Here is a 16,643-nt window from a genome sequence, read left to right as displayed (position 1 = left end):
TGATTGTCCTCTCTCTTCCAGGCTTGCACGCAAAAGACTCTCCTGTCCCTGGAAAGCATTCCACTCCACAATCAATAGACAACAATCAGGTCAGCAGAAAGGAAATGGAGGAAGTCCAAAGCTCAGACAGACGTGGCTAAGTATCAGTCCCTTCTTGCATCCTTTTCTTCTGCCACCATCAATGATAAGTAAATGTTCTACCAGACTAGAACTAACAGCACCATTGACTTACACTCCGTTTTCACTTCCCTTTTTAACCCTCCTCCTCCTCCTGCCCCCAACTCTTTGTCTGCTGGAGACTTTACCACCTTTTTCCAGGATAGGGTGGCTGCCATCAGCATTGTTTTCACCCTCACTATCACCCATTATGCCTCCTTCCAAATAACACTCAACATTCTCCACATTCTCACTATTGTCTGCCACTGATATTTCCAACCTTTTCTCCAATCACCCCACTACCTGTCGACTCAATCCTATTTGCTCACATCTCCTTCAGACCATCTCCCCCTCACTCATTCCTATAGTTACACACATCATTAATACCTCTCTCAGTTCAGAAACACTCCCTAATATCTTCAAAGACACTCGGATAACCACACTTTTCAAAAACCAACACTCGAACCATCCCAAGTTAACAATACAGGTCTGTCGCTCTCTTGCCCTTTCTTTCCAAAACATTTGAACATGCTGTTTCTAACCAGGGGCCTCATTTATAACGCTATGTGTAAAATTAACACTATAAAACATGGTGTAAGAACAAAACTGGAAATGTGCATGCGCACAAAAAAATCCAGATGCATAAAACTGCGTATACCAAGTTCCACACAATTCCTATTTGTAAATGCCAATGAATGTGAAATTTAACGTACATGCATGCACCTACAGCCCCACCCTGACTCGCCCCAGAATTTTGCATATTTAAATGTGCAAATCAATATAAATAGCCACTTCCGTTTAATGTTTTGTTAAAAGACAATCACAAAAGTACATGGAACAAAGAAGAATTTCAACAAAATGTGAAGAGGGGGCACGGAAAAATGTACTACTGTTTGCTTAGGCAGTTATGTAATCAACAAAAGGTAGCTGATAGAGTTATAGTGCAGCGGAGACACTCTAAAGTTCAAGTTCTGAAAGTCGCTAAGTGTCCAATATAAAAAAAAAAAGAAGTGGTCAGATATCAAAGTCAACATGACAAGCAAGTTGAAGTCCACTGTGTGTTTATTCCATTTCAGACAATATTATAAAAGTTGACCCCCATGCCAAGGGTGCAACACTAGGTGCAGCTGTGCTCAGTACATCTTCAGACACTGGCTGCACACACATCTCTGCCTCGAAAACCGCTGGGCGACCATCTGGCTGTGTGCTGGCTGTTCTGGAGACACAAAATGCAATACTGGAAGCTGTAACAGATTTGGCCAATGAATTAAGGAATATAAGGGCCGTACTATGTGATACTGACCACAAATTAAATGAATCTATACTAATAAAAGGCAAAGCACTCACTCACTCATTCACTCACTCACTCACCAACTTCCCGTGTGGGTGGAAGGCTGAAATTTGGCAGGTTCATTCCTTACAGCTTCCTTACAAAAGTTGGGCAGGTTTTATATCGAAATTCTACGCGTAATGGTCATAACTGGAAGCAGTTTTTCTCCATTTACTGTAATGGAGATGAGCTTCAACGCCGTGGGGGCGGAGTTTCGTGTGACATCATCACGCCTCCCACGTAATCACGCAGTACATAGAAAACCAGGAAGACCTCAAAAAAGCGCTGAAGAAAACATGCATTATATAATTGAGAAGGCAGCGAAACAATAAGAAGCGAGCGAGTGACATATACAACCATATTCATGAGTTCTGCTACTGAAACAAAGCACGATGTAAACCTACACTTTAAATTAAGTTCATAGACAGGCTGCCGCTGGCGTTTGTAATTTAGTGCCTGCCCATATAAGGCCGTCCGTCAGCGGCAATCCAATAGCAAACTCCCACTAAATATTCACGGGTTAAGGACTGTGTTTATGGAGAGGAAGATGAGATGGTCAGGGTGGTGTTTGACACAAACTCAGCGAAACTGCGAGAGAAAGTTTTAAGTGCCAGGACTAAGGTAACATTAAATACAGCCATGGACATAGCACGAGATGGCACCAGCACAGCTGGGAACCTTCGATGCATGTACACCGAGGCTCACGGAACTGACGCAGTGCAGAGATAAAAGGCAACAGTTCCAAAGAGCTGAACAAAACCAATTACACAATTGAAAAGGCAGCAAAAATATGAAGCGCCTGATAAGCATATTCATAAATCCAGCTACTGCGGAAACAAAGCACACGGTGGAAAAAGTCAATGTCCCGCTAAAGGAAGACAGTGTAAAAAAACCGTGCATGCAGTGTGTCAGGTCTCAGATAAAGAAGAAGACGAGCTGTTTATTGATGCAGTAAGAAACGAATCGATGAAAGAAACCTGTCATCTTTACAACGATTGACAAACACGGAATGTAACTTGAACACAACACATCCTACAAATACGAGCCTGATTGAAAGAAATAATGATAATCAAATCCTTGATGACAGCAACACTCAGTAACACTCACAAAACAAATACTGTATATTGACAGTCATGTTACGCTATTTTTAAAATGTTCCCTTTTCTTTTCTAGCTTTTTAACACACTACTTCTCGCTGCGATACGCTGGTATATATATATGTATATATATATTCCGATCTACATACTCGAATAATGGATACTTTATTCGCCATCAATGATTGTTTTGGTAAAGCCATACTCAGTGTATTCATTAGATGAACGGTAAAAAGTAAGAGCGAGGGAGGATGCAGGCTGTAGTGCGTCAACTCTATCTGAATTGCGCGATCACATTTCAAAAATATATCTTTTCAAGTTCTATTTAGTCCATATTTGTCAAACTCAAGGGCCACGCCACATCCGCACGGCGTAATTATATCCGCCCGAGATCATTTTATATACTGTATTATTGTTATTAATGGCCCGGGTATATGAAGCGCTGGTAACACAATAAACTACAGATCCCATAATGCAGCGCTTCAGCTGCCTTGCCAACACTTATTGCGGCTAGCTCACGCGATGCTGAGAGAAAAGTTCATTCTGAAAATAGAGCCTTTAAAAGCGATGGGAGGCTGAGTATATGTTTACTGAACCCGTGTGTCTCATTTGTGGAGCTAATGTGGCTGTAATTACAGAATTTAATCTAAGACGGCACTATGAGACAAAACATCAGGGTAACCTGAATGCAATGCAGAAGATACAGAAAGCAGAATAATTAAATAAGAATCTGACACTTCAGCGGACGTTTTTACCCGTGCACAATCACAAAGTGATTTCAAGTGAAGCTGCTTTTATGGGAGACACAACCACTTGCCCCACTTTCCCTGTTGCCAAGTAATGTTAAACCAAGTCGTCACTACGGTGTTCCCAAATCGCACTTTGCTGATAAACTGAGCGCACTGAGTTTGCACGGCGCTTTGGTGACTTTGAAGAACAAAAAGTCCGTCTACATGCGGCTCGAACCTTGTGCATGTTTGGTAGCACATATCTGTGTGAGAAGCTCTTCTCAGTGATAAAGACTAACAAAACAGCACACAGGAGTCGCCTCACTGATGAGCACCTGCAATCCATCCTGAGAATCTCCACAACACAGAACCTCACACCAAACAGAAACGAACCTGTGGCCAAAAAGATGCCAGGCGTCCAGCTCTAAAATGACATATGAGCAAAGACAACTGAATGATTTGATTTGTTATTGCTGAAAGGAACACATTTTATTTATATTTCCAGGTTTTGTTATGCAGCATGTTCATATTTGAATTTGTATAATTTTGACAGGATATATTTTTATGGAGAGCAAAATCTTTTGGGATATTTAAAATCTAAGTTTATTTTTATATAAAATTACATAAGAGTAAAGAAATTTGAATGTTTGTTCTTTTAACGTTTACTTTATTTCTAACTTGTATAATTTAGACAGGATATATTTTTATGGAGAGCAAAATATTATAAGTTGTTTAAGGTTTGAGTTGATTTATTCAGGAATAATATTCCTGTCTGTTTTTACCATTCCTACCAAAGATATTTCTGTCGACTAAATAAAAATTCCTTCTATTTAAAATTTAAATAGAACTTGAACAAATACGATAGTTCATAATATCCACGCAGACTTGCACGTAAGAGCGGGAGTTATCCATTTTAACATGCAGCGTATTGCACTGATACGAAATAGCTGTGTGTGTATATATGTAGATATGTATGTATATGTATATATATGTTTATATATGTGTGTGTATGTATATATATATGTATTTGTGTGTATATATGTGTGTGTATGTATGTATGTGTGTATGTATTTATGTGTGTGTGTATATGTATGTGTATATATGTAGATATATATGTATGTATATATGTGTATATGTATAGATATGTATATATATATGTTTATGTGTGTGTGTGTAAATATATATATATGACAACAACACTCATCACTCACAACAGTGACAAAACAATTACATTGACAATCATGTTACGTTATTTTCAAAATGTTTCCTTTTCTTTTTCATTGCTTCTTTAACACACTACTTCTCCGCTGCGAAGCGCGGGTATTTTGCTAGTTGATTATAAAATAAATGTTGCATACGATTACCTGTTTTTACTCTCTGAAAATTACATTCAAACAAAGTTGCAATGCTGCCTAATCATTTGGTGGTTTGGTTCATCGTACCACATCAGCAAAGCCACTATTATGTGTTACGCTATGCAGCACGCTACACGCTTGCACAATGCAACAAACTTTCTCTGCGCTATACAGCAGCACATCAACAGAGTGGAAATGCTTTCTAATTACAAAAGCAAATTCATTCTCTGAAGACGCCTTTATAGTGTAGCGCCAGCACCAAGCGCCAAGATTCTCTGCTCTTTAATTTACATGACTCTTTGAGGTCACTTGCTATCCTTAAAAGGACTGCTTGCCTTTTGCCACTCTAGTCGGAAAAAGCATATGTGACTGTGCAGAGTTGCTGTTTTTATAGGCTCTCCTGCTATAGATGATGTAATGCCAGCTCATTCTTTGGGTGATTCATCCCTGGCTGATGTAACTTATCCAACATTGTTGCAATTGCAATGAATGTGCAGCTGACCACTCCGATTACATTTGGAAAACCGGACATTGCTGTGAATTTTGCTTTGATGTTTCCCAGTTCAACCACAGTGTAAGGAAATCTTATATATCTGGATGACAAGCAGATACTGTGGTGGGCTGGTGACCTGCCTGGGGTTTGTTCCCTGCCTTGCGCCCTGTGTTGGCTGGGATTGGCTCCAGCAGACCCCCATGATCCTGTAGTTAGGATATAGCAGGTTGGATAATGGATGGATGGATGGATGGACATGCAGATAATACTATCCTATACAGCTGGCATGGCACGACTCTATGATACTTGATCAATCAGAAAGTTCACGTTAAAAAGCTCTGTGCCTAAAAATCCGAGAGTGGACAGAACTTGCAAAGGAGCAGGTAGAGCACAATTCCTCAAAGTCTGCCTTTGTAAAGCTGGTGCCAGTTCAGCACACAGTTCCAAGAGGAAAGCTCTTGGAAATCAAAATCAACTTAGAAGCCAGTCATCATCATCATCTATAAATATGTGCTCTCTTCTAATTCTTCTATTTGTGATGCCTTCGAAAAATGCAAAGCAGCCGTGGTAGTTGTAATAGTTTGGCAATTCTGTGAACTATTATCGTTACAGAATGATTACAATCAAGTGAATTAAATATGCAAACTATATGCAATCAATGTATTTGATACTGCGTCATGGATGCAAGTATGAAAAAGAAAGTGAAACAACACAGAAACTGCTTTGATGCTGGGTGCCCACCAGTTTGCAAAAACAAGCAGAAAAGTGCGCATGAATGATGTGAGGCTGCCGTGAAAATGTGCGTGGCTTTACGCCAAGTTTGGTTTAGTTTGGTTTGGTTATATACATGTGGAAGTGAGTATGAAAACGGACGTGCACAACATTTTTTTTCGTACACACCCTTTATACATGAGGCCCCGATCTCTTCCTTCCTTGTACAGAATGAATTGCTTGATACCAACAAGTCCGGCTTCAATAGGAACCACTTCACTGAGCCAGCTCTACTGACTGTAGTTTACCAGCTATGCCATGATAGAGCTACCAACATGTCATCAGTCCTGATTCTTCTAGATCTCTATTCTGCCTTTGACCCAGTCAATCATGACATCCTTCCTGCTACCCTTTCTGACTTTGGTATCACTGGGACTGCTCACAGATGGTTTAAGTCCTACATTTCAGGCAGATCCTATAGTGTGTCCTGGTGAGGGGAGTTGTCAAAAGCAACTGCGCTGGTGTACCCCAAGGATTGGTGCTGGGTCCTTTACTCTTCTCTTTGTACATCACCTGTTCAGCAAGTGAGATCCTGGAGTATTGGTGCAGTATATTTATTTCTTATTCTGTTAGTTCATGTAGCTTGCACATTACAGAACTAAGTCTAAGAAAATAAGTAGTTATTGGCAAATAACTTACACATTTTAAAAAGTATAATTTAGTCTCCTCTAGAGTTAATCATTGTGATGCATCACTATCAGCCATTACTCCAAAAAAGTAAGAAAAGTAGCATCAATTAACCGAGTGTGAATTAATATGAATCTTCACTCTAGGCATTTATGTGAAAGTTATATGCACTGTATATTAAATATGAAAAGGAAATCAAATGTGCTCAGATATGGCACATAGGTATCAAATAATATTCCTTAATTCAGCAGCATAAGCCTGAAGTACTTATAAGAACTAAAATGTAATGATAATAAATTTCATCTTAATAAAAAGCAAAGTACCGCTAGAGTTGCATGCTACTTTCTAGTTCACCTTGCTCTTCATGTCATATTACCTGCAGTAATGATTGTGCTTATCAGTCATTTTTGTGCTTATCAGTCATTTTATTTCTTGTTTACAGTCCACCACCTGGTTACCTACAAAATTTATTTGTTTCATTAAATTACATCATGCTTTTATTTCCTCCTTGACATCTTCAATCACTTCAGCCATAAAAACAATATGCTTTTTTATTATCCTATAGACATTTTTAAATTTTCCCATTACAAATAATTGTAAAATAAAGACTGTATTACTTTTCATCTGATTTATATTAAATGGAAACTAATATACAGTTCATAAACAGTATGATAACTGAAAAAATGTTTTCAGTAGTGATACAAAAAAAATTCAGCTGTATCGAAATGTTAATCACTGTACTTCATATTCAAATCAGTGACTAACAGCAAAATTGCTGGATGCTGAACAACTCAGTTCTATATACAGTATAAACTGTATTTATACACCGACATTGTTGTTAACACTGTTAATTTACATCTATGCTTAATAATTACTTATTAACAAAAAACACGTACTGTGGATTATTTATAATCAGAAAAGCAAACGTATGTTCTGCTACAGCGCATGTGTATTGACTATAAAACTGGAAGTCAGGTCAAAATAGAGAGTGAGGATCAGGAGAAAGAATGGAGTAAAAAGAGCAAAACAAATGGAAAACCATAAGTCTAAAGAAAGAATCATCAAAGCCAAGTTGTGAACCGAAAATCAAACTCAAAAGTCTTAAGTTGTCCCAAGAAGTCAGCAACCAAAACTATCAAAAGAAAATTCAATATATTTAGTCTTATCTCAGATAAGGAATGACTATTTGGGGGAATTTTATACTGGTGCACCAGATAATGTCATAAGCAGCAACAACCCAGCACATTATGGAAAAGAATTTCATGGGAACGGTAGCACAAACTCTGCAATGTCAAAACCAAATGGAATCATAAAAGATTGTAAAAAATAATGAACTTAAAATGAAAGTTATTCACAGAATAAACTGAGACTTCCTTTTTCTGACCACTGTTAGGCTGTCCTTGAAGCTGTGGTGCTGTGAGGTGCCTATCACGCAAGCTGGTAACCCTCAGAAACCTGTCTTTTGATTGGGTTGTGACTTTGGGTCTGCCAGATCTCTTCCTATCAGTGTTTCTTCCAGTTTCCAATTGCCTTTGGATTGTGTAGGACACCATACTCACTGACACTTTGATTTCTCTCTAAATGAGAGGCCTATACTTCTAAGGGTAAAAATGCTCCACTCATTTCATTTTTCAATTGCCATTATCAATGTAATACTGTCCAAGTGGTACTTCAGAGGGTGTAGTAACACAATCTGTTCCAGCTCTGCTTTAAGACAGACAGAGGGTTTTTAAGTAATCAACAAAAGTAGGGACAGTTGAACAAATTGTTTGCTTCAACTTCAAAGCTTAAGTTACTTTAATTGCTGCAGAACATTTTTAGATAGTAATCTATTAGTTTCTCGCTGAAGAATGCCCGTTTGTAATATTCTGATATTTCCTTTTTTCGTTCTTGCTAACTTAATCTTTAAATTTAAACCCCTGGCAGTTTATTGCTTACCTTTTCACCATTTTAGGTCACTCATTGCATTTCAACTGTTTAAATTTGAAGGAAAAATGGAAAAACTGAAGTGTTCTAAAACTTTTGAGCAATAGTGTATAACTGACCATAAAGTCATTTCTGGAAGACTGAATGGACTATCATATAGAAGAGGAAGTAGTGTGCATATGGCAGCAGCCTAAAGATCCAACTCATTATTCAAATAGTTCTGGTGTTTATTACATAGTATTGTCTGCATAAATACCTGGTAATTGCATGGAAGCTTACAACACTAACCTGTTTTTTTTTTCTCTTACCGAATATCTAGCCAAAAAATAGGGACACCAGCCTTTTTGCCTGCCAAAAGCTTTGAGATCATCAAGGTTGAAGATACCAGCAGTAAGCGGAACTTGCCGACCCAGTGCTTCAAATTCCTAATGGAAGAAATAAAGACTGTTAAAAGAAAAAGCTAGGAATATTGTTTTAATGAAATATTTACTTAATCAGTCCATCTATTCATATTCTAAAAACACTTATCCAGAGCAGGGTCACAGAAAAAACTGGATCCAATCCCAGAAAGCATTCAGCACAAGGCAGGAACAATTCCTAGACAGGGAGCCATTCATTCACAGGTAGAACACATTCACATGCAAACACTCAACACAGCCAATTTAGCAACGCCAATTCACCTAAACTGCAGGTCTTTGGACTATTGGAGAAAACTGGAGCACCTGGAAGAAACCCACAAAGACAAGGGGAGAATGCATAAACTTCAAGCAAGGAGCACCAGGGATGTGAACCCTGGTTCCCTTACTGAAAGGCAGCATTGCTTTCACTGAGCCTGTGTCTTACCCTATACACATTATAGTACACATAATAATACACCACGGTCCTGAAGAGCCACAGTATCTGAAGATTTTTGTTTAAAGCAGACTCTTAATTAGAAGACAGTCCTTGCTGATAATAAAACTTGGTATTTAACTATATTGCTGCTTAATGCTTTCTTTCACCTGACAAACATTTTAATTACATTTCCTTTTCTGAAAACATTATCCATATGCTTTGTTGCACAGAACAGATCTGCACTTCATTATCCTCCCCTTTTCATTTTTGTTTGTTATGTTATTTCTAAACATTTTATTAATACATATATTTGATGATGCACAGTCACCATTGTAAATGGAGTTAAATTTGGGGGGAGAGTTGGTGGTTTTTTTTGCTATTAACATTTCGTTATTAACTGGGTGTATAAGAAAACAGAAAACAATTAAAACCTAAATACAGCTGCATAAAACTAAAAAAAGGGAATAAAGGGTTCTTAATTAACTAAAATTAAGTACAAAAAACCACATTTACTTAACAGCAAATAAATAGGTTCTAATTAAAAAAAACGGGTGAAGTGAAAACCTGCAGACACTGTGGCCCTGCAGGACCGTGAGTCACGATCCCTGGTTTAGAAAAAGGGTTGGTACAGAATTTTGTTTGCTTGTTAGAGATGAAATAAAACAATCTGCATCAACAGATCATATCATAACACATCACTTAAGAAAAATTAAAAGTGTTACTGGATGGTGTCTCTCTATACGTATCACACACAGAAAACATAAACATTTTTTCACTAAAGGAACCTCAGCTGAAACCACTGGTCATATTTGTCTGTCACATGGTTTTCTTCACTCTTGACATGGCTGTCCAAAATTTGATGTGTAAAGTGCAAATCTATACTGAGCTATAAGGAAGCTCCAGAAACAAAGGAAAAAAGTTGAAGTCCTTAAAAATAAAAAAATACATGTTTTTAGATATAAAGAACTGTACAATGTTGAAAACAGCAGGTGAATGGTTTAACAATACGCAAACTCATGACAACATTTAAGTTGCCCCCAGAACTTTAAAATTCAAATGATGTATCTAATCTATATTAGGGCTGGGCCATATTGTACCTTTCACAGTAATACCGGTACAATGTTAGACAATGATAAGAAAATGAAATATTGCGATAGAATATGGGTAAAACGCGCATGTGCCGTTGCCTTTGTTTTCATACGCACATGGCGGAAAAAGCATTGCGGCGACGGAGAATGAGAAGGGTGAAAGTGGATCGTTGAATGAAACAGATGAACCAGAATTGGTTTGTAAAAATGGTGCAACTTCAGTGGTGTGGAACTGGTTTGGTTTTCGCCTGTCAGATGCCCAACAAAGCACAATTTTTTTGTAGAACATGCAAGCGGGCCGTCGTGGCGAAGAGAGGAAACACCACAAATCTATTTCATCATTTGAAGCAGAAGCACATGTTGGAGTGCAACAAAGCTGTTAAAGCACATGAAGAGGCGTCCGCTTCAACTAGCGTGGTGGTGAGACCAAAGAAGTTGACTCAACAAACAATCGGCGTAGCTTTAAATAGCTGCACGCCTTATGACAAAAGTAGAAAATGCTGGGGCGAACTAACTAATGCAGTGACGCATTGTTTAGCCAGGGATATGATGCCCATTCAGAGTGCGGAAAGAGAAGGTTTCACAAAGATGCTTAAAAAGTTTGATCCACACTACAAGCTGCCCACCAAAAAATACTTCTCTAAAGTCGCCTTGCCTGCTTTATATGAAGAGGTCCGTACTGAGGTGTCAAATGCATTATCTTCGGTGGAGTTTTTTGCATCCACCACGGACATGTAGTCAAGCCGAACATCAGACCCCTACATGAGCCTCACAATACACTACATGAACAATGACTGGAAGCTACAAAACAAGTGCCTTGAAACAAGTTCCCCCCCCCCGAGGACCATACAGGGGAAAATATAGCCAAAGGCTTAAAAGAGTTCCTCAGCTCGTGGAATCTTCAGGAGGAAAAACAAGTGTGTGTGACGACCGACAACGGGCCAACGCTAGAAAGCCGTCGCACTCAACAACTGGACCAGACTTTCATGCTTCGGACATCGCCTGCACATTGCAATAGGTAAGTTAATTATAACGCAATGTTCACCCTAGCGTCTTTTAGTTCAGCGCCCGGCTGTCATCTCGCATGACATTATGAGATGACAGCCGCAGATCTGCAGGCACAAGCAGATCTAATGATCTGCAGAGATGGTAAGGGACAAGCGGGCGGGTGGGAAAATACTGCTAAAGCTAATAGCGGGTGTCGAGGCAAGGCAGAGTTCACAAGCAAAGACTATAGGGAGGTGGGGTTTCAAGAGCAGGCTGTACATGGTAATAGCGAGGGTGTAGCAGCTTAATACAGTTGCAAAGAGTATGGAGAGGAGGGCGGGTGAGAGGGGGCTGTACATGCTAATAGCGGGAACGAAGCGGCAGTTTACAAGCAAAGAGGATGTGGAGGTGGGCGGGCAAGAGGAGGTCTGTTAAAATAAAAAAAAAGTCTAGTGAAACCAGCCTGTCAGATATCAGAAAAAAGGCGTCAGGAAGTGATATCCCTGTTCTCAGCGTCAGCGCAGTCTGTATAGTGCGGCTGAGCGTACAGCAGCTCTCTTCTTGTAAAGTACATAGCAAATCAATATATACACATACAGTTGTTTAAGCATTAGGTGTGTTCTGTGTGCAAAAATCCTTTTAGCACTCACTGTGGTTCCTGTTTAAAGTGACCCCATATGCCGTTCTTATATTTGCTCACTGTGCCCTGAGCAAAAGTTTTGTCACTGAATTGCTGAGGGTTTTGTACGGAAGCGTATTAGGGCCACGGTGAAGAAAAAAAAAATACGGACAAAGTGAAGGAAAAAAAAACTATATAATCGAGAATAAAGTGGAGATGTTAACTTTATTCTCGACATTTCCACTTTAATCTTGACGCTTATGACGAGAATAAAGTCGACATGTTGCTACATAATTTATGATGGGGGTTTGAGAAAATCTAGTAAATTAAACGTTCATTTTAAGATGAAGTTTAGTTTATGATGTTCTACTTTAATGACAAACTACGAGAACAAAGTCCACATGTCGAATTTAATCTCGAGATAAACGGCGAGAATCCTTCTATATAAAAGCGATCGGGATTGTCCTTCCGTCCCGTGAGTGCTACGCAGGCGCGGAGTTTCACACATGCCCCGTCCATTTTGCAATGCACGATGGGATTTGTAGTTTCGTTTTTCCAGGTAAAAGATGATTTTCTACTCCAGACTGTGTGATATCTTCTTCTTTCTTACTATATAAAAGCGGTCGGGATTGTCCTTCCGTCCCGTGAGTGGAAAGCATAGCGGTATTCCGCTTATCACAGACTTACTACTTGCAGCTTGCGGTACGAACAGACATGATGTGAGCAGAGTTCTGGTGCTCCCATTGTTCCCTTGCTTTTGTGCGCGATGCTCTGGAAAAATAGACAAAATGATGTCTCTGGAAATAATTAATGTTGATGGAGTACAAATACATCACCGTGTAGTAAATATCAGGGGGGTTCAAAAGGGAGACCTCAATATAAAAAAAAAGTTTAAATTTCATCACAAAAATAACAGAAACTATTAAAAGTAAAGTAATTAAAGTAATACCGCTCAAATGCAATATAACCAAATTAATGAGTTTGTATAAAATATCAAATTGATCTACATATTGAATTGCCTTAAGAAGTGGTCAACTTAAAAGTCGGTCGCCTTAAAAGGCGGGTCAGCCTAGTAATGTAGAAATGTCGAGATTAAAGTGGAAATGTCGAGAATGCTTACCTGCCGTAGTGCAAGTGTGAATTGAATATTCAACAGGCTCTCCCTTTACCACTCAAAAGTCTTAATGTTGGTAAAAATGCACATTACACCTCTGAAAGAATAATGCAAGAGCTGCTGGATGTTTTAGCATCAGAAATAAAATCTAACATACTGAAAAATATACACACAGCAAAGTTTTTCAGTATTCTGTGTGATGAAACCATAGATATCTCAGATGTAAAACAATAAATTAATTACATTAAATATGTTTGCCAGGTCACTAAAGAGGTCAGAGTTAGTTTTGTATCAACCCACAATATGATTGATTGCATAGCGGAGACTATAACCAACACACAGAGTGAGACTATGGACACTCTAGGCTTGAATTTTATGTTATGTTTTAGGTTGCAAAGCAACTCTTTTCAAGTTTTGTGGATATTATACATGGTTATGCTCAGGATATGTCAGCCCATTTCCACTGGAAATGCCTTTTGGTTAAACTGTCAGCAAGGAATTTGTATTTGCACTGTTTAATTTTTATATAGCTTTAATGCACATAAAAACAGCTGCTTGTTTAAGTGAAAATAAATTGAAGGGGTTTTTTTGCACTAATAAAGTTGTGGAGTTGCAAAGTATTTTGTCTCGCGTCATTCATATTGTCAGTTATATCGTTATCGCAAATGTTCGAATATATATCGTGATAAATATTTTTGGCCATATTGCCCTGCCCTAATCTATATTTTAAAAATGTAATCATAAATATTAGTTTACAATCCTACTACAAATATACAGTCTTATCTCACAAGGAATCACACAGAAATAAGTTTAGGCAATGTAATTATGTATATACTACAGCTGCAATCAGAAATATTCAATCTGCTTACCTCAAAAGACTTTATAGTGATATTAATCAAGGTTAATGAAAATATATGACAAAAAGCCACATTAAACAACAAAAAATATTTACTGAAACATTTTTTTTAGCTATTTTAAGAATATAAATTGACTTATGTTTGAGTTCAAATGAAAAATGTAACTCTTTTCATGAATGTGCATGTACACTATTATTCCACCCTGAGCTTCAGTACTATGTGGAGCATCCTTTAACCTTAACAACTTCTAATAACCATTTTTGGCAAGTGCGGACAAGCTTCTTATACTTCTCTGTTGGAACCTTTGCCCATTCTTCATGTGTAAAAACCTCCAGCTCATTGATATTTGATAGCCCCTGTGCTGGAACTGCCTTCTTCAAATCCCACCAAAGATTTTCAATGGGATATAAATCTGAGGACTGAGAAGGCTTCTCCAGGACATTCCAGGATCTATTTGTCAACCAAGCTTTGGTTAACCTGGAGGTGTGCTTTAGATCATTGTCTTGCTGGAACGTCCAATGATCATCAAGATTTAATTTCTGAACAGAAGGCATCACATTCCTCTTTAGAATGGTTAGGTATTTCTGGGAATCCATGATGCCAGTAACACGGTCAAGATTGCCAGTTCCTGCAGCAGAAAACATCCCCACATCATCAATGACCCACTTCTATGCTTAAATTTGGGGATGGTAATCTTGTAGTCATAAGCCTGGCCTTTCTCACGCCAGACATACTGCTGGTCCATGTGTCCAAAAAGTTTCAGTTCAGTTTAATCAATCCACAGAACTTTTCCCAAAACTTGCAGGTCTATTCATATTTCTTCTGGCATGTTCTAGTCAACCTTTGATGTTCTTTGTGGTCAAGAGTGCATCTTGTAGTGCAGTCATAAAGTCCTTGTTTATTCAGTGCTCATATTATAGTTGCCACTGAAGCACTTGTCCAGGCCTTCATTAGGTCATCCTGTAGGTGTTTTGAAGTTAACATGGAGGTTTTCCTTAGTTGCCCTGGGCACATGATGAAATTTTTGGCTCTCTCCCTCGGTCAGGCAGGTTTGCATATGTGCCATATAAGTTTTAAGATTCCTTGTAATACTCCTCTAATTATGTCTCCTGAAATGTTCAATTTTTGGGAGATCTTATACGCAACCTTCAGGTACAATGAAATAATTTCCTCTCACAGCTTTTGTGAAAGCTTCTTAGTCTTACCCATGATTGCAACTCACCTTCAACACCTTCATATCTTCAACTGATGACTAAAGACCAGTGGCAATTACATCTCACATTATAAGAGGGTGTCCCTCTTTGTGAATCGAGCACAATTAGAAGAGCATAGGGAGGAGGTCCCTTGGTGAAAGGAGTGCAATTAGAAACAGGGAAAGATATCATGCAGTGTTGTCGATTGCTTTGGCTGTTTTTAAGAATGTGATAAGAAAAGCACTGTGCTTTGGAGTGAATGAAAGTAATTAGTAACTTTTGGTTTTGGACAGATTTCAAAATTGAACTGAGATGTGCCAAATTTAATGTCCAAAAGAAATTTAATGCAAATAAAAGCTAAACGTATACTAAGTTGGATTTTACAATGATATGCACATCTGGAATCTGAAACTACACCTTCAGAAGGACTTTACAGTTATGGTGGATTCATCACTGTCCACATTCATTGAGTGCACTGAAGCAGTTTAGAAAACTAATATATTTAATGCTACATTACAAAGCATGCTGTATGCATGCAAATCAAAGATTATTCTTTTTGTGCTATACAACTTACTTGGGTGTCCTTAACAAAAAAAGTTAGTCAGTTATTGCTTGCTAATTACAAAAAGATATAGCCGTGCTGGGGAAAATCCACCAATACACTTATTCTAGGAGTAAGCAGTATGAGCAACGAGGAATGATTGAACAAGTTGAAATTTTTTACTTAAAGCAAACAGAGTTTAAAGCAGAAATTACAGAATTGTTAAAATTGTGAAGGGAATTAGTATGTAGGGTGCTAGCAACTATTTTAAAATTACTTTTTTAACTAGACGAATTGGAGGGTAACATTAGATAGGTAAGATTACTCTCACACAAATGTTAGGCATTTTTCCCCCCTCACAGAGAGCCATGGACACATAGAAAAAGTTACCAATCAGTTACCAACAACAGACAGTAGTACTTGGGCTGAATGGCCCGTTCTCATCAGAATTGTTTCTGGGTTATTCTTAAAATACTGTTGTAGTGTCCCTAACAATCCCCTCTCCAAACCACTAAATGTCATCCTGTAACAGCAGACATATTATTACATGTAATAAATAATGATGGCTTGCTCAGATGTTGCCGCCATAGGGCTCATTTATACTTCACGCTCAGAACGCGTACGTGTCCGCATCATGGCTGCCACGCGTTCCCAGCGTTCATTTCACGCGTCCTCTGAGCAGGTCCTCAGAAATTAACGCGACGCGTGCGCGAGTTGCAGTACCAGCAAAAAGTCGGGGGGCGCAGTGTGCTAAAAGTCGGAAAGTGACGTCAGAGTCTCTGTTTACTATCTACATGTGACAGCAAGCCTCTATGGAGATCCTTCGGGGATTGATGTGCACACTTTGCTGTTTGATGAATGGCTCAAATACAGCGCTATACATTATGTTGCCGATGTGAAGTTGCAAAAAAAAATAAAAAAAGAGACGGC

General features: G+C 38.5%; 1 protein-coding gene across 1 annotated transcript in view; it reads right to left on the bottom strand.

The window, feature by feature from the left end:
* ercc2 (excision repair cross-complementation group 2) overlaps positions 1–16,643 on the bottom strand; it is a 107,546-nt gene that overhangs the window by 57,515 nt on the left and 33,388 nt on the right. The window contains exon 7 of the mRNA XM_039769437.1: positions 8,789–8,905. Within this exon, the coding sequence (XP_039625371.1) occupies positions 8,789–8,905 (117 nt within the window). The remainder of the gene's footprint in view (positions 1–8,788; positions 8,906–16,643) is intronic.

Source organism: Polypterus senegalus, chromosome 11, assembly GCF_016835505.1.
Source record: "Polypterus senegalus isolate Bchr_013 chromosome 11, ASM1683550v1, whole genome shotgun sequence".
Classification (NCBI taxonomy): Eukaryota; Metazoa; Chordata; class Cladistia; order Polypteriformes; family Polypteridae; genus Polypterus; species Polypterus senegalus.
Note: the sequence above shows the minus strand (reverse complement) of the source record. Positions and strands in the feature narration are given on the sequence as shown.